Below are 19,498 nucleotides of genomic sequence, written 5' to 3' on the forward strand. Positions count from 1 at the left end.
AGGTCTCACAGTGTGTGTGTGTGTGTGTGTGTGTTTGGGGGACATGCATTAAAGATTCACCCTCCCACGGCCCTTCGGCACACGTCTTTTTCTGCTAAATTGAAGATGCACAGATTTGGTCACAGTGTGCGGTGATTTTAGTCTCTGGCCCACTGATAGAAAATCCTGGAAATTAAAACCTTGTGCATTAAATACCGACTCTAGAACTGTATGACTCAGTTTGAGATGTAAACATTCTCAAAAAAATAAAAATAAATAGATTGATAGACTTGTATGGTTTGAGCAATGCAAACCATTAATGCTGTTAGCTGCACAATAACTGGACAATGGACAATAACTACTGAAGAAAGTCACAGAAAGCTAGACTGATATACACTATATATACACTTCCAGTGAAGGGAAATCTTAATGCTTCAGCATACCAAGACATTTTGGACAATGCTATGCTTCCATGATTCCAACTTTTGATGAGTTTGGTGTGGAAGAACTTGACTGGCCCACACAGAGCCCTGACCTCAACCCCATCCAACACCTTTGGGATGAACTGGAACGGAGATTGTGAGCCAGGCCTTTTGGTCCAACATCAGTGTGTGACCTCACAAATGCTCTACTGCATGAATGGGCACAAATTCCCACAGAAACACTCCAACATGTTGTGGAAAGCCTTCACAGAAGAGTGGAAGCTGTTAGAGCTGCAAAGCTGTCTGTGTGTTTACAATGAGACGTCATTAAAGTGCTGTGATGTGTCTCAGTATTTTTGTCCATATAGTGTATTTTATATTGGGGCAGCAGTGAAAACCTTGTGCCTCTCCATAACGGATCAAATATAAGACATACAGTATGAATCTTCTTTGATTTATGTGGCTTCACAGACAACAATATTCCTCCGTCCCTCCATCATCGAGTTCTTAAGCAGTCTGTGTTTTTGTATGCAGAATAATGTGACGTATGAACAACAGTTTGTGAAGCACAAAGAGAACATCAACAGAAATCTTGGATAACGACACAAAAGCGAACCTTGAAAGTGCTGTTAAAGCTCGATTCTCGCCCAGTTTTTAGTGCTAACACGCCAGTGCTGCGCTGTGAAAAACGCTCTTCCATTAACCTTCACGTCATGGTCCTGACACCGGAGAGCCGCCTCCATCTATCTCTCACTTCCCACCTCCTGACATCCTTTTATTACCCTTTCTTCTCTTTCTCTCTCTCCCCCTCTTTACTTTCTTCTCCTTATGTGTGAATGTGTGTAAATGCTCTACGTGTGTGTGTGTGTGTGTGTATTCAGGTGGAAGTGACTATTATGTATTCTGTATTTTCATAATTTGACTAAAAGAAAAATCCCGCAGCGGTCAGTCAGAAATATCCTCAGCTGTCACGGCTGCGTTTCTTTATTCTGACGTTTTAAATTGGCCTTATGTTGAAGCAGAAAGCTAATAGCAGCGTGTGTTTCCTCTCTGTGCTTCTGCAAACCATTAGACTGTTTGCAATGAAAGGTGTTCATTGGAGTGAGGATTAAAGGCCACTTGGGTGAAGGCAGTCAAAGCACTCTGTTTGATGTGCAGCATAAAAAACAGGACTTAATTTATTTATTTTGTAATAAAAATGTCTTTGCATCTACTGAGCACTTTTCCAGCAGCAGGCTAATGGCTGGAAAGAAAAAAGCCTTCTGAATGTGAAATGTGTTTCCTCAGGTGCTCTGTCCAAATGAAATGTGTCCATTCTTGTGTCCTTTTCTTCCTTTCTTTATTTCCCCGTCAGCCTCTCTGCGATCGGAGTTGAACCACATCCACGCGTCGGCCATCGAACACCTGAGACAAAGCCACCAGCAGGAGTCAGCTGCTGCCAGGCTGGAGCTGGAGAAAACGCTGGAGAACAACCGGACGCAGGTAGGACTCTGGACGTGACCGTTCCAGCTTTGCTATTGAATTGATGGGCATCAGAACTTTTCCAGCTCTCCAAACAAACAGAAAGGGTCTTTGGAGCTAATGTGGCGACCATCTGTGCGCTCACTTGCCCGCTGTGTGGAAGCAAAGCGGCTGTGATGAATGAATCCTCCCAAACACACAGCATTTTCATGGCCCAAGTGAAGGTTTGTGCGATTAGAATAAATGACTCTGAACAGGCTTTCAGGACTTCCACACCATTAAAACACACCCATCGTCAGTCTCGGAGGAAGCGATTCTGAAAGCTTCTCACTTCATACATGCTCAGGATTTACTGAGAAGAAATGCAGAAAGCTGTTTGTACATGAGAAGACTGCAACTGGTGAATCAGTTAATGAGCTCTGATCTCACACTGCGTACAGTGCGTGTCGACTTCCACGCGGCGGCAGGACGCGGGAAGGTTGGCTGTCGCCTGCAGCTCCTCATCTAACAGCTCGGTGTGGCTGAACCCCCTGCAGCGTCCAGAAGTGATCCACTGTCAAACAGCTGCTTAAAGGAACCGCCGTGTTGCTCTGTAAACACACGTTATTGATTAACTCACCGGGCCGACACGTGAACCGAGTCCCTGGTGACTGCTTAGCCACGAAAGCCAATGGAATGCTTTGAATGTTTAACTCTGTGTCCGTTAATACGGCTCTGACACGGTGAACAGTAACAACGAGATAAAATTGCGCTGGTTTGCATTGTTTGGTGTGCGAAGGCATTTGGAGTCCAGGGCGGGAATGGCGGACCAGTAGTAGGACCAGCAGTTATTATTGATTAACTGATGAATTGAAAATTAATCCGCAACAATTTTGAAAAATCTGAAAAACTGAACATCGTCGGATGTTGGACTCTTAGACAAGAAACAGAACTTGATATAATTAATACATCAATTGAAATATAAAGAGCGTACAAATGTCTTTATGTTTTTATGTCCACCTGTGGAGCAGGAGTGAGCTGGGCATGAAGGCTGCATGAGCGATGGAGCCTGAGTGCTTCACATAACACCTGCTGCAGACTCACACACACACACACACACACACACCACAGCAGGCTACACTCTTACCATCTCTTGTGACTAATTACCCCAAACACAGTTTCTCCACTCTCATCGCCTTGTGCTACAGATGTTCTAGCAGAGAAGCACAGCTGGTTGTCTTTCACCATCAGTCCTGCTCATCTTTTGCTGCCAAGGCAATATGGAGTCAATAAGGGCTAATGGTAGAGCGTTAGGGTCTGAACTTCCTGTCAGTCATGGGGCTGAGTCAGATTCACCTCCAGGCAGGTTCCCGTTGAGTCGCAGGCACATTCACTTCCCCGTGTGTGTTGTGGAGCAACTCAAGAAAAGATGCAGCAGACTGACTCTTCGTTTTCAAACCGAACGAGCAGATTCACTTCAAATCCTGTCAAAGACATCACAGATTTAACAGTTTTTAGCAAATCAGCTTGTGATAAAATATTCCTTTACTTAATTTCATACTGTTACAGCAGCGGCTCAGAGGGCCAATGTGCAGCAATGGATTTGCGTTTGGGACCTTGCGGTTATGTTATGCGTCTTAGGACGGAAAGGTCACTGTTCGAGCATCCTAATTGGACGCCGACTTTATCCTGTCTGTCCTTTCACCCTCTGCTCTCGTCTCCCTTTGTGCTTTCAGATAATCCGGCAGATTTCACGACACAAGCTGTAACCCAGCAAGCGAATTCCCTGTAAAAGTTACTAAAGGGTCTCATTAATGATTTATTAATGTTAAAACGCTACATGTTTGAATTCAGAGGCACGTCGAGAGTTTGTGTTTACATTCATTCCTTGTTTACTATGCCGGAGCCTAATGGCACATGAACTGAAACTTCCTGCGTTGAGTCATCATCAGAGAGGAAGAGCTCAGCGGCAGACAGTCGTCACGCTGCGTTAAATAATGTTTTTATACCTCCAATTACTTAACAGACGGGGAGAAAGAGGCTGATGAAGTGCAGTGTGTGTGTGTGTGTGTGTGTGGCATCAGTCTCCCTGGAGATTCTCGCAGCATTCTGTCTGATCTGAGTCATCTGATCAATTAGCACATCATGTGCCTCTCTTGACGTGCAGTATCCATCCTGTTCTATTTCCATGATGTTGTTCTATTTCTGACGTTCCTTTTTAGTGCTTCTTTCTTGTGTTTGCTGGAAGCTTCCTCTCTCAACTTGAAATTATTATTTTTATCAATACGTGTAAAGTTTCTCAGAAGTGCTGTCACTTTCTCTCAAGGCTCCTTTCAGTGCAGCATTTTAACCTCGTCGTTCGTCTGCTCTCCTCTCGTTTTGGCATCAGATGTGCATTTGTCGTTGGGATGATATGGATATTAAATGATATTAGATGATGGTGGCTGAGATATTTGACTTTTCTCCAGTAACTTTAAAGCCTCAGAGGACTGTTCAGTGTGTCTGTTGTTGTTTACACAGAGCAACACTAGAACTGTCCTTTGAAGACACAGTTTGACATCACGATCTTAATGAAATCACGTGTTCACATCAGCTGTATTCTATAAGGAACCCGTGTAGAGCTTCAATTTATACGTTGAGTCATGCTGGGAGGATGATACCAACATGCAGTGACATCTTCCATAGATGTTTTCCTTCTCTAAATCCGTCAAGTCACGTGATAAAGACTTTAATAACAAATGTTTTTCAAGCACTTGGGCCTGGCCAAAGAGCTAAGCATGGCACACATATTCTCCTGTATGTCGCAGTTCGTTTGTTTGTTGAAGTTGTTTGGCGTGGAGCAGGAAGTGAGGTCACAAAAAGAGACGGCGAGAAAGAGAACACAAAGTGATGACCGAGACACAACATGAGCTCAGCGCTCCAAACCAGCCGACGGTCAACAGCAGCAGTTTTATCTCGCCGCTCGACATCTGAGGGGTATCTTCCCGAATTCGATTAGATTTGTCCTTGAAAGAGGTCCCTGTGTGAAAGGAACCAATTTTGGTTTATTTTCTTTGCTCTTTTTTCCCCTCTCTTTCCTTTCTTTTATTAGACCAGCACTCAGCTTCTTGTTTGCTTGTTTTGTTTTGCTTTTGTGCTTCCTCTCTCTGCCCAGATTAAAGCCAGGAGTCTGACAAGACGCTGAGTGAAATGAGTCATTAAAGATTAATCTGCCTCGTTTCCACCATGCTTAATTGTGCCGCCAGTTTTATCGACGGCAAAAAGAAATCAGCCAATGACACGAAGTTAAACGTTGAGGGAGACTCAGACAGTTTGTGAGGCGATTATCCAGGATTGGATATGTGAACGCAGCCCTTGGCACAAGTTGCTGCAGAAGCAAGTGGAATGAGATTTTTGCAGAGTGGCTAATCATTAATGGACAATAACTGGACATTATTTAATTTGATTGTGATGGAGTCAAGTGGCTGAGGACTGGGAGTCTTCACATCACATCTTGGCCCGTCACGATGTGGACTGTAACACTGAGCTCGCCAGCTTCGCTTGTTGATGGGTGGCTAACGACAGCAAGCGAGCGGCAAAAAATCCTATCTGCAGGTGCAAAAACTCTTTGACTAAGAAGAAGCCAGACAATCCTGCACAGCCAAAGCTTTGTTGATCAGATGAATGGATTTGACCAAGAGTGCTGGATTCTTTGGTCCTCTATCATAATGTTCTTTTCTTGGTGCTCGTTTTGGCAGTCAGGTTCACATCAGTTGTCATGAGTCCTGAATTTGACATTTTCTCTCGGACAGATTCTGCGACTTTCTTACTGTCAGCAAATCCCACAAAAAGTCCTACAGCAACCACAAGTTTCTCCAGCTAGTCGCACCTTCTGACCCCACGTAAATCTCTAACAGCTGGTCACACACATGTGGTTTTAGAGAAATATGTAACAAAAGGCGGCACGGTGGTGCAGTGGTTAGCACTGTCCCCTCATAGCAAGAGGGTTCGAGGTTCGAATCCCGGTCTGGGCCCTTCTATGTGGAGTTTGCATGTTCTCCCTGTGCCTGCGTGGGTTTTCTCCGGGTTCTCCGGCTTCCTCCCACAATACCAAAAACATGCACATTAGGTTAATGTCCAGTCCCAGTCCAGGGTGAACCCGCCTCTCGCCTGTAGTCAGCTGGGATAGGCTCCAGCTCCCCCGCGACCCTGACGGATAAGTGGTATAGAAAATGGATGGATGGATATGTAACAAAAACAATGAGGAGGTTTAAAATGGTGTTACCACAGTTAGAGATGCTACAGTGTTACGATCTACCACGCGATTCAGACTCATGTAGGAGTCTCTCTTGGTGATATCCAGAGAGGCCTCTCAGTCCCAGTGGAATTTAAAAACCGAGCTGAGAAACTTCTACTGAACTTTAGAAATAGTAAGTCACTTATGTTATCAACATCCTTTATATGTCTGACTGGGTTGGATTCACTCCCAGCCTGTTGGGACAATCACTTCTAAATCACACCTGTTGCGAGCCTGATCTTTTGTTTGAAGTAAAGAGCAGCTCTGAATCAGAATCGTGAGTCATTTGGACAGTCGGTCACTGTTTGCACTTTGATAATTCACGAGCCGATGGAGTGATTCAGATGAGCTCCTTCATGTTTGCACGCCACTTTTGTAGTTTTTGTCAAATTTGTGACTGAACTGGGTCCTCCTCAGATGGCGTGAAGGTGCTCTCTTCCTTTACAAGGTACAATTTATTGTATTATTAACTTATTTGTTTTGGTTGCACCAATGAAAGGTCTAAGGGACGTCATAACGTGTGTGTGTGTGCGTGTGTGTGTGCGTGTGTGTCAGAACCGTTCAGCGCGTTCATGTTAGCAACACGACCGTTATCATCTGCACGTGGGTATCTATGACTGTGGTGCATTGTTGGACGGTGAAAGATAATGAATATTACTTTTCATTGTCAGTTTGTTCATTAACATTCACTGTCAGCTTACCAGAACTTTGACTCACTCGCTGTGAATTAATCATCTCATTCATTATTCAACTCAAAGTCCGGTTAAGGCTATAATTTGTGATGCTGCTGAATTATGCGAATTATATTAAAATGTCGTCCACCCACATTTACATAAATATAGCGTCTTACATAAGATCTAATACAGCAAATTTACCAACTCTTTTAAGCAGTGTCACTTGTAGCTACAATGTAATACACATCAAGAATTTCCCTCCAGGGATTCAAGAATTTCCCTCCAGGGATTAATAAAGGAATTCTGATTCTGATTCTGATCTGTCTACGCATCTGGCACAAAAACAGGTTTCTAGCATGTATTCAGTGTCCAGTGTCTCAGCTGTCTGAGCTGTAAAGGAACAGTCCGTCTAGTCTACCCGTCCTGCTGTTACTCACAGCTCAATCAACGAAGCTGCGGGAAGGTGCAACAGGTCAGGTTCAACACTGACACTGGAGTTTCTGGTTTTAAGACGAGACGAGCGGGTGTTGTCCTCCTTCACAGCCCACAAATATTGAATGCTTACAACCTAAGATGTAACAGTATGGTCTGTTACACGCCTAATTAGATATACAGTTAGCCAAAATAAGCTTGGCGATACTCTACCAAGCCGCCCGGTGCCTCTCGGTCCACGTTGATGACCTGAAGTAAATGACTGGCTTTGCTTTGAAGGTCAGAGGTGAAGTCGGTCAGAGAGAGCCTGCAATTTAACCTCAGTGGGAGCTCGGCTCTTTAAACCATGAAAATGAGCTGATCTGAGGTTTGTTTTTTTGTTTCAATCCCAGGAGCGCGAGCTGCTGGGCCGGATCACCGAGCTGCAGGAGGAGGTCTCCAGGAGGAAGAACCACATCGCTCAGCTCGACCACCAGATCCACACGCTCAACGAGAACATCAGCACTCTGACTAAAGAGCTGGAGCTCAAGGGCAAGGAGGTGCTCAAGATCCGCAGCGAAGCCAATCAGCAGATCAGGTATGAGTCAGCGCTCGGAGCGGAACTGAAACCGAGCTGACTTTGTTCATTAACACTTGGAGAAGGAGTTTATTACTGCTTCAAAACTTGTTCAGCCACTTCCTGGTTCACTTAACCAGGCTGCTCATACACTGAAGTAGTTTCCTTTTTGGAAAAGCTGTGTGTGGAGACTGCCTCACTTCACCATTCAAGGCAGATTAGATGACAATGCACTCATTTTGTTTCATCTTTGTCAAGCTGGAGGTACGACAGCTGAAACATGAGCCATCGCGTTTGTTAGAAAAGTGACTTCTTACTGTTCTCTTCAAAGCCAGCAGCTGTCAGACTGACATCAGCCTTTTTACAAACAAGATGTCTTCTCTTTTCTTCCTCAGATTTTGTGTGTTCTGTGTGTCCTGGACACACACACAACATCCTGACGCGTTCGTAGCACAGTTTATCTTAATGAACCGATGAATATTTGTCTCTCAAACTCAGTGATTCGTTTTGTTTTTCATTTTCATGCTCTTCATTTGAATTGTGAATTTTCTGTCTATAAAGACTTTGAGATGTGTTTTAGTTAGAGATGCACAGCATTAACACCGCCGACAGGTGAAGTGAATAACATGAATCGTGTGTTTACAATGCACTGTTCTGCGGGGGAACTTTGGCATCTGGCGATCATGTGGCCGTTCTTTGACACCCCCACCGCCCACCCCACCCACCCCATGGCAACGGCTCTTCCTGTCAGCAGCAACCTCCCCCCAGGTGGACAGTGTACCCCCGTCACATTTCAAAAACAGCTCAGGGATGACTCAAGGATCCCAGCCTGATCGAGAATCTGTGGGATGTGCTGGAATAAACAGAATCCACCCTCCCACCAGGTGTGGCCCTCCACCTGGAGGCCCCACCCTCAATGAACAGGGCCCAGAGGATCTAACATTCAGATGCCGGTGACCACAAAATCCCCCCAGAGGTCCAGTGTCCCTCCCCCTGACAGCTCAGAGCTGTTCAGGCAGCACAAATGGGGACCTGCAAAATATCCAGCATGTGGTTTTAATGATGCGGCTGAATAAAGAAATACATACATAACATACCTGCTCTCATTCAGAGAGGGAGATGGACAGACTGATCAGGTGTTACGTCCGGTGAGCTGGACACAAACGTGATTAGCTTAGCTTAGCACAAGTTAGCATAAAGCAAAAATCAGCTCACCGCTAATTGCATGTTCAAACAGAACAAGAAGATTTAAGAGGCGGCGTGACTGCGTGTAAAGTCAGCGGAAAGACGAGATTGAGTGCAGATTCAAACCGAGACGTCACAGACTCCAAAAATGTTTACATTTTTCAACTATTTCCCAAAATGTTGAAGTGTCCTTCAGGAACAATAAGTGTAGAGAAACGACACGCTGTTTTCCAAACACTTGGAGAAGGACACACACACACACACACTCGTGCACACACAGACACACACACACACACACACACACAGCGCTCTGTGCTCTCAGTGGCCCCTGTCATCAGTGCATGTTGCTGAATTTAACTTCTCTTAGCCCATTTGGATGACGATAGTTTCTGCAATCCTCCTCCTGCTCCCGTCCTGAGGAAAACACTCCAGCGTGAAAGGAGGAGAACAACCAAACGAGTCGGATCAGATTATCTCTCTCTCTACCTGACATCCTGTGTCAGCAGCCCATTGATGAGGAGATGTGAAGGTTATTTTGGGTAACAGCAAAATGGAATCTATAATCATGTTGTTCCCTGCGGCATGTCATGAATTTTTTAAACTGCTGTACGGCTAATGTGGTCCAGCCACTCATTAGTATCAATCCGTAGCCATGGATTTATGCGTGTGTGTGTGTGTGTGTGTGTGAGAGAGAGATGACTGCACTCGTGGTGCTTTCTTCTCTATCGTTAATTCATGTGCTGCTGGCCTTTATGTTTCGGCGGCGTCTCTCTCTCTCTGGCACGCCCATGCGCAGCACATTTCTCCTTCTGTTGCGTAACTCCCCGTCTGAATCCTGGTCACAGGGATAAAAATAGGCTGATAAATAAATAAAAGAGGAAGCAGAGAGAGATAAGATGTGCGGCCCTCGGGGAGAGTTGGCTCAGTCAGAGTGAGAGGCAGGCAGACATCCACGTCTCTCCTCCATCCTCACAGCCCTTTCAGCCGTCTTTTTCCTCCTCCTCGTTTAATTATCGTCCTCTTTCATTCCCTTTTTCCGTCATCCTCCTCTTCCTTTGGCTCCTCCCCTCCAGTGGAGAAACCTTCTGCGTTGCAAATGCAATAGTTTTGATAAGTGGAAGGATTTTCTTACACGCTTTCTGCACATGTGTCACACTTTTGCACTTTTCCACACCACATTTACCCTCATGTTGGGTTTTGCTCTTATTTTGCTGTCTTATTTCCATCATAATTACATTCATAGCATGTTTTCTTGCAATTATGTTCGAGGAATTCGCTCTGTGCATCTGTCTCCTTTGTCTAATCTCACCACACTTTCCTCTGTGGAACAATTCATTATGTTCGCTTCTCCTGGGAGAGGAGGACGGAGAAGGAGAGTCTGCAGGTCCTGATTAAGTCTTAAAGGGAAATGTCACCCATTGGAAAATAAATAGATAAAATTTGTGAGCCACAGGACATTTTGGACGTGCCTCACTCTGTCCCAAAACTTGAAAAGTGACGTCACTGGAGAGGCTCAGACAGCTTCATCAGGGAGGATTTTTTTAGGGGCGTGAAAATAAATTGAAAATATGACGCATCATGGTAACCAAACGTTGATATATCAAAGTTTATTCATACTTGAATGATCATTTTGTCAGGTGCAGGAGACGAGATCTCACGCTGGATAGCAGTCAGGAAGAAATATCTTCCGTGGTCCCAGTCTTCCCTCAGAAACTCAGCTGACCATTCTTCTCTGTCCTCAGGGCCCATGAACAAGAGTTGACGAAGAGACACGAGAGGGAGCTCGCCGAACTGAGCGCCGCCCACAGCAGGGAGACGCAGAACATGCTGTCGGACTTCAACAAAGCCCAGGAAGTGCTCAAGGACAAGATCTCCGCCCTTCAGATACTGTACGTACCTGCTGTAAACACTCAAGTCTTAACTGCCACGTGCGCAGATCAGAGATGCTCACAAGTCATGATTTGCCAGTCCAAGTCGAGTCTGACTCAGTGCACACACAGTATACAGAAAACCCGGAGGTCCCACAGATAACAGTGTGTCACTCGTCTTTTTAATCTGATCAAGTTCCTTAGCCACAAAGCTAGTAACAAGCTAATGTCAGATATCTGAGCTGAGCACGTTGGCGTGCTCGCGGGTGTCTGATAAAGTGTGACGTAGTCAGAATTTATGACGAATGTCACAGCTGCTGCTGGTGTGTGTGCTATGGTTGTGTTACTGTAGCATCATCTGTGGCGCACACACCAGATGTGTGGTGATAATAAGGAAGAGGAGGGCAATTATCTCGTGCTCGTCAGACATTTCACCAAAAAGATTGTTCACAAGCCCCAATCTCAAGTCCAGGTCAAGGTCTCGAGTCTCTTCAGTCTCTGAAACTCTGATTGCTGTCAGGTGCTGAGTGGAAGCTTAAAACGGCAGAGTTTCCTGTAGGCAGAACAACAAATGATGCATTCACATCTGCCTGAACTCTCCTGGTTTCTCTTTTCTCCTCCACAGACTTTATCCACATCTTCTGCATTTACTCTTCCACTACATCAAATGCAATGACTTTAAAAAAAATCACATGACAGTTCGGACATTCTGAACACACAGCTGTTTGTCGCCTCCCCGCAGACTGTTTTTGTTTTCATTTGTGTCAGGTGAAGTGGAGAATAAAGAGGAGGCGGCTGTGATGAAGTATTTTCTTCTCAGCTAATCGCATTGCTTCTGTCGCTCGTCATAAACGTGCTGCACCAAGCACGACGGTGCATGACCAAACTGGCTCACTAAGAGCTAAGATTTACCGTCGCAGCTTCGGTCGGTACCCGATCTGCATCCTCCTGGAGACGATGCATTTCCGTTTTCAAAACAAAGAAAAACTCAAAAAGATAAAAATGACTCCATGAAATCAAAGATTAACAGAAGAGAGAAACAAATTCCAGCACTGTCTGCTGCTTCCCTGCAGTCTTTGACCAAAGCAGTTGTTTTTCAGACAACTCATTCCAACGTAATGAAAGATTGATATCGGAACCGTTCAGATTTGCCAGATTTCATACTCTGGATGTGTGTTTGCCTGAACAATCGCTGCGTTCAGCTCGGATGTGCGTCAACATGCGTCACAGAAACACAGAAACTGAGCAGAGCCTGATGTGTTGACTGTTTCCTTCACTGAAGTGTGAACCAAAGAGGAGACGCAGGGAAGATTTCGCGTCATCACCCTTTAAGCAGAAAGCTACAGCAGAGAAAAAAAAAAATCATCGAATTAAAATAAAAAGGTTAAATCCAGATTAAACTGTGGCTATTTTGCTGTTCCAAGGGTTTTTGGAAATACAAACATAAAACCGTTTTTTTGGAATTTTTATTTTAAATTTTGTCTTCTTAAAAGCTGTTTCAAAACCTTTTCTACACTGCGAGAATAAAAATCTCAGTATTCTCTTTGGTTCCCAACTTGCCGGAAATTAACCACCTAACGTGTAAGAATACTGCAGTCATTCACTTTTAAATAAATCAAACTCAACCACACAAGCTTTTTCCAACCAAAACATTAAAACATGTTGCTTATAAAGCATCAAATTCACCTCTAAACAAACACTGAATTTGTTCGATTCTAAGACTCGACAGATGCTGACGTCGGATCACAGCAGTGCATGTGTGACGGGTTTAATATGATGTGGGGTTGTGACCTGCCAAGTGCACAGTATGGAATAACATCAGTGGTGTGAAATACCAGTCGCAGAGAACTCGCCGAGATCAAAGCTAACGTATAGACGATCAAAGGCGTTTAGCTCAGAGAGTAATGGTACCACGATCTAAGAATCTCATTTCTGGAAGGACATTTTTTATGACCGAAGATGAAGATTTATATTATTGATGACACGCAGATGACGTCGAGTGAAGATACCGTCGGGGAGGAGATGTCAGATTGGATGAAGCCAGTGCTGTAGTGAAGCTATGGAGAGGAAGCTGAGAGGCTGCGGGCTGCGGCCTGCAGGCTGCAGGCTGCGGGCTGAGGGTGCGCCTACAGAGAATAAACGAGCACGAGGAGTGTATGAATGATCGCAGGTGAAGACAGAGATCCGCAGAGGATGATGGATGGGCGGTAGGGACAAAAAGAGAGAAAAGAATTGAGTTGAAAGGTGAATTTGCCGATGGGCAGCGGAGGACAGAAATGAGCTGAGGCAAACCTCAGGAGAAGGCAGACAGAGGACAACAGATGAAAAGAGAGCGAGTTAAGGAAAGAAAACCACAGAGTGAGGAGATACACAGAGAGCAAGCATCCCCTTCACAGCTGACCTCCTTTTCCTCTGACTCAGCTGAGAGCAAAGCGCCACCTGCTGGACTAAAGTGGATGTACAGGCAAACACAGCCTGCAGTACACGAGACGTGTAAGAAGGTCAAAGAGCGTCTCCACTGCAGTACAAGGACAAGGACAGCTGGACGGATACATGAAGAATATCAGAATGTACAGTGTTGCCTAGTTTTACTTTTTTAGTCAAGTTCTTACTCGCTCAAGATTTGTGACAGCTCGACTCGAGGTCGACTTTCTCACTTTGTCTCGATCAAAGGATGGAGTTGGCTCAGTTGCCATGGAGATGGATGTGCTGACATTTGATCTTAGTGCCTGTTGCCGTTTCATTCATTTATACTGTAGCAAATAAGACTGGACAATAAGAATTAAGTGTGGTAAGACAGTAAAGTACAGTGAATTAAGTTCACAAATCCCAAACAGGTTGTTAAGTGTCCACTTCCTGTGTTATTTTGACCAGTTTTCTGGGCCAGCTTTAATTTAATGGTCAGCAGTTTTTATTTTCTGGCAGATTCTTCACTTTATTCAGTAAAGAGGCCTTTCCGGGGCCTTCCCCCAGAGACGATCCGCTGTCTCCCATCTAATTAACTATCCACAGATCTGTCTAAACCCCCAGCATCTCCCGCCTAATTAATCACAGTGGTGACGACAGCCTCGTCCCTCTTGATGAGTCCTTCTCTCTACACTGCTGCTGAGAATGCTCCATCTTAGAAGTATGATGATTGGTTAAAGATTTTGACCTGCGTCTGTGCCTTACTGGTCGGTCCTCTGGGAGTTGGAAAGCAGGTCTGAGGGTTACTGGTTGTGAGTGTTATGGTCATCATGCCAGCTAAAGATGCAGTTCGTAGTCACATATCCCAGCTTGCAAGTGACGCTACCTGAAAACCTAATTACAGTCAGCACGTGAACACTGACACCACTGACGGTGCACTGACAGCCTAGACTTGTGTTCTCTGAGGTCTCCGGTTTGGCTGTGAAAGGAGAGAATCATTTCTGTAATAAAGACCAAAAACATAACATGTAAGCGACAAAACACACACTGACCCAACACGTCCTCTTCGCCAGCAGTCATTGTCAGTTTGGGTTTGTTTTAAATTCGAGCACCTTGAAAACAGACACCAAAACAAACTCATTCCTGATGAAGCGAAGCGGCTCGGCGAAGCTTTAGCTGTTCGGAGCAGTAGTGTGTGTCCGGCAGACCGACGTGGATTTTCCTGTCGTGCAGGAAAGTCAGTTTGATGGCTTGCGTCTAAACCGAGCAACAGCAGGTACAGCAGCAAATATTCTGTTCATGTGATCTTAGACCCAACATGTGATGAATGCCGTGGGTGACACCGGACTGGCTTGTCTTTCACGCGTCACTGATGCTCCAGCTGCGTGCCACAGAGGGTCTTCCTGCTCACTGGAGGGTTGCTGATGCTGTGGTAGTCGGGCGTGAAATAGCTGGACACTAAATATTTGGCCTCAGTGTGCTCCCGCCCAGAGGAAATACAGCCACAGTTCAACCAGCTAATGCAAAGATATATATTTATATATACACACTCACAACCAGCTGCACACCGAGCAGAATAAAACCACCAGTCTCAGTGAGCTCCATCAGCACTGCTCTGTTGCTAATGGACGTCTGAATGGATGCTTGTTTTTCTGCTGGCCTCAAGAGCGAATGCAAAGTGTTGTAAAGATTAGCACCCATGATGTAAGTTTAACATGTTCCCTTCCCTTTGCTGCAAAGCAATCAGTCCCTGCCGAGGACTCACACTGCCACTGCAGCAAGACGGATTCGCCAAACGGGAAGATCACAAAGAATCGGCTATCAGAAGCGCTCAGAAGGACCAGCAGCAGCAGCAGCAGCAGCAGACAGTATATCTGATGAAATCGCAGATCGGTGTGCATCAGTATCACTGAGCAGGGCTCCGGCGGCTGCCTCGGCACAGCGACGGACGCTCCTTGGAGAGACTGCAGTTTATCGGGATGACACGCTGCTCTGGGACTCGGCCTTTAAGAAAGTGTGATTTCACACTGTGGCGTGAATGTCAGGAAGATGCCCCTCAGTGGCTTGTACTGTGGCTGTGTGGGAGGTGAAAGGCTCGTTTAGCTCACTGTCACAGAAGGTATTGGTGAAGCCAGAAATGGGCTCACAGCGAAACCGGCAGAGAAGTCTTGTTTGACATTTCCTGAGAAAGTCTGGTGTCCAAGAAACGACACAAGTGAACTCCCAACAGCTGAAGCTCTCTGAACCTCGTTCAGTTTAAACTTGTATTTTGGTACTTCGAGGGTGTCGTGAACACAACAACGGCAACAACTTGCTCCAAATTCTGTTTACCCAAACTAAAAATTGCAGGATGGTGAAAGATGCTTGAAGCTTCTAAGTGCTCAGAAGACACTCTGATGAACAGTTCATCTCAGCATCAACACAGCAATGAACCAGCTGATGACTTGGATCTTATCTTGTGTGCTGTGACATTTTAAAGATGAATTTCTGAAACTGGAAAAATCTTTCCAAAGTGCACTGGTTCTCTAAACGATGTGCTGCTGTTGTTTCATTTTACGACAGTCTGACAACAGTGTCACTTACGATTGGTTGTTCTTTGCTTGAAGAATATTTCAGCCATTCGATGCCCCGTTATGCTCTGCAATCTTTAGCACGTGTTGCATTCGGGAAAATGTCACAGAATAGTAAATCAGTCCGAGGTTTTACACAAGTGGTGATTTCTCTGAGGGCCAGTCGGAAAATAACAAAAATCCATTATAACTTTTGAAAGTTCTCATAACTCAAAGAGGAAAAACAACCTCCGGAGGAGGAGGAACTACGCAGTCCTGCTCCTGAACTGAACGCCCAACCCCTTAATGGTTTTTGTGATGAGGAGAGAAGATGGCAGGGAAGGGAAGGGACCGGGGACAATTACTGTTTTATTGATCAAAAGCTAATGGAAAAGGAAAGCAGGTGAATCACTCATCCCGGTAATATATGCATTTAATTCTCTTAACATCTAGTCCTTAAACTATAAAGTACGAGATCTAAGAGGTTCACCTGACTGGCACTCCTGCTCTTTTATGATGTGTAATTGATGTAATTGATGTATGATGTTGCATATTTCACTCTGATGAAACTGCATACACAACCTGGTTGCTCTGAGCAGTTTTTTTTTTTTTGAGTGCTGCCTTACATTTTGATTACTTAAGAAGTCTGATCCTGCAGTGGTGCTCAGTGGATCTCTCATGCAGAATATTTATGGTTGTGTTTTTTGTCTCGTCTTACAGGCTGGAAGGAACAGAGGAGAAGTTCAGGAACCGGGAGAGCCGTCCCGAGGATCTGCAGATGATCGCTGAACTGAAGGACATGGTGTCTGAGAGAGAAACCCTCGTCAAGAAACTGGTGGTAGGTGACTGCTGATGAACTAATATGTGTGCTACAGGAGGACGCGCCAAGAGGAAAGTATCCCATTTCATGATTATTTTTGGCTTCCATCTGTAATAGTACAAGTTTTTTTTTTAATTGACATTATATTCCACAAAGCTAAACGTTTTTTTAGGAAACGTTTCCCATCAGAGTGTAAATAAAGAGAATTACAGCAGTCTGGACACAAGGAAAGTTTGAGACTGAATTTATCTTATGACCCATCAAAACTCGAACATTTGAGGGAAATGCTTATTCGCTTTCTTGAGGTGAATTTGATGCTTATTTGCTTTCTTGCCGAGAGTTTGATTAGAGGATTGATGCCACTCTTGTGTCTGTCTACTGGTGTTAGCGGGTGTATCTTTTGAGAAAGGAAGGTTTGTTTTTTCCTCTGCTAAGGTTGTTGACCTCCTGACTTAAGCTAAACACACAGACGCAAGAGTGGCATTGATACTCTCATCTGGTTGTCAGGTAGAAGGCCAATAAGAGAAATCAGTCCGTCGTCATCCAGGTCTTCAGTTTAGTGACCACTTTTGATGTTTAGAGGGATGAAGTGTTGTATAGCGGCAGTGTAATAGAGGAAAGATACTGCAGAGCCATACTAATGAGATTAAGACAGAACCTTAATCTCTTAAACCCAAGACACAGCCCTGAGACATACCAAATTTCATAAGGGTGTTTACTAAACCGTTGGTCTGCCTGAAAGACGGGATAAGAACCACTTAAGGCCTTTAAAACAGCTGATTAAACAGAGATCAAAGATGATTATAGTGCATTTATTTCCGACATCCTAGCTTGACTTTTAACTTATCCAAATGGTAAACTTTAGACTAAATTTACTTTTGTGTTGGCTTTTGTATGCGATCTTCAAAGAAGTGTCTGAAATCGTAAAACGGTAAAAGACAGCGGAAGTTTGTAATCTTATTTGAAGCTTTGTCTGTGGACTGTCACACACTTGACGTCAACGTGGCCCACCTTGCTTTCCGTCTTTCAGACAGTTTGAGATCTCCCTCATCTTCCTCACCTCATTATTGCTCATTGAGTTTGTCTGGAACACAGTTGACAATAACACAAGGCTAATCACATGAAGGTGACTTCATAAATCTTATAAACCAATTTGTCATGGTGTAGTGCTGTTGCCATCGAGGTTCCTGAGTCATGGGCTCGTGTCTGAGATCCACAGCCTGCAGTCGTTTCGAGGTGAAGAGTTGAGGGTTTTAAAGGTAACTCACAGGTCCCACATTCAGATAGGAAGAAGAATTTAGAGGACGTTAAAATGGATAGAATTAATGTTCTGATGTAGTTTTCGTGAAGGTATTAATCTGTAACATCAAGTATGTGTCCCTCTAAAACTTTGATTTCCAGTCTTTCCACAGTCACTTGAGTCTTCCACTTCCTGCTGCCTGTCAGCTAACGCGGTTTTCTCCTCCAGGACGACAAGAAGTTCTACCAGCTGGAGCTTGTCAACAGGGAGACCAACTTCAACAAAGTGTTCAACGCCAGTCCGAACGTTGGAGTGATCAACCCGCTCATCAAGGTAGGCCCTGATATCCTGCAACCGGCCACACACAGGGGCAATCTGATAAGCATGTCGCCTTGTTTTTCTACATAGCAAAGATGATATCCACTCCATCTCATTTCATATCCGTCAAGGCTGATCAACACAGCCAGTCCTGAAGTTTGAAAGTTTAAAAAGCTGCTATTGCGTTGTAACAACCGTAAATCGTGACCACAATCATTTTCAAATTGTCTCGTCAACGTTTTGAGCAGATTTTCAGTCTCTACCCGAATGTTTCAAGGTTGAACTGAGCAGGAAATTTGTCAAACTCTTTTATGCCACAACAGCACAAAGAGAAGTTGTTTTTATGGTAAAAGTCAGGATTATGATGTTCCAGGGGAAACAGCTAAAACTTTCAGAGTTCACTGCAATGACAGATGTTCACAGGGTGATGGAGAAATCAATTTTAACAAGTGTATCCTTTTCAGTACAAACAAAGGACGGTGAAAGAGGACAGGGAAAAAAACATGATTCATGGGAAGTGTAGTTGTAGTGTTTTTTCACTTGTTTAAAAATGGGAGCACCACTGCTATGAAGTGTGGAGGCTTATAGTTGTACCTACCACGGTCTCATTTCTTGGTACAGCATTTAAGCCAAGGTGTCACAGGCTGTCAGATTCAATGTCCCGCCACAATATAACATTCATTGAAGAGGCGGAGTCTATGATCGTGATTTGGGACATCACACATAGTTAAGAAGCCAATCCCGGTCCAGTATTCAGCCGACACACGTGTGATGTGTCAGTTTGGTACCAGCTGAGCCCTGCCCACTTCATACCAGTCAAATGGCATAGAAACAATCAGAAAATCTCTTCAGTGAAATGACCAAAACTGTTCAGAGTCTGGCAGAAAATTGTGTGGTCACGTAGGATCCCGTCTCTAAGGAGCCATTTAAGAAAATATGTTTTCAAAGCTCCTGAAAGGCGTTAGATTTCTGACAGTACGTCTTGAGTTGAATGGTCTCCACTGCATGATCAGTATGTGACTCTTTACATCATCTCTCAGGTTCTATAACTTCCACTATTTCTGTTCTCGCTGTTACATGTATTTTTTCCACATATCTGTATATGTGTGGAGTGTTCACCGTGTGCTAGTTTTTATTTATCATGTGTTTGTGCCTCCAAATGTGCGACTGATTCTTCCTGTCAATTTGATTGTTCTTCCTGACTGTTTTTCTCCAGCTTTCCTTTGCTTTCCAAGCCATTTGTTAGTGTGAGATGTTTTCTACCGCTGACACATCTCTCTTCATCTGAACTTCTGAACTTCCATTCTGCTCAGAGCGACTGATGCTTTAAAGC

General features: G+C 44.5%; 1 protein-coding gene across 3 annotated transcripts in view; it reads left to right on the plus strand.

Moving 5' to 3' along the window:
• The window catches only part of fam184ab (family with sequence similarity 184 member Ab), a 103,276-nt gene that overhangs the window by 78,143 nt on the left and 5,635 nt on the right, over window positions 1-19,498 (plus strand). For all 3 annotated transcript variants that reach the window (XM_046373231.1, XM_046373233.1, XM_046373232.1), the window contains exons 16-20: window positions 1,756-1,883; window positions 7,616-7,800; window positions 10,707-10,853; window positions 16,508-16,625; window positions 18,076-18,180. In XM_046373231.1, the coding sequence (XP_046229187.1) occupies window positions 1,756-1,883; window positions 7,616-7,800; window positions 10,707-10,853; window positions 16,508-16,625; window positions 18,076-18,180 (683 nt within the window). The remainder of the gene's footprint in view (window positions 1-1,755; window positions 1,884-7,615; window positions 7,801-10,706; window positions 10,854-16,507; window positions 16,626-18,075; window positions 18,181-19,498) is intronic.

The sequence above is a fragment of the Scatophagus argus genome, chromosome 19, assembly GCF_020382885.2.
Source record: "Scatophagus argus isolate fScaArg1 chromosome 19, fScaArg1.pri, whole genome shotgun sequence".
Taxonomy (NCBI): domain Eukaryota; kingdom Metazoa; phylum Chordata; class Actinopteri; family Scatophagidae; genus Scatophagus; species Scatophagus argus.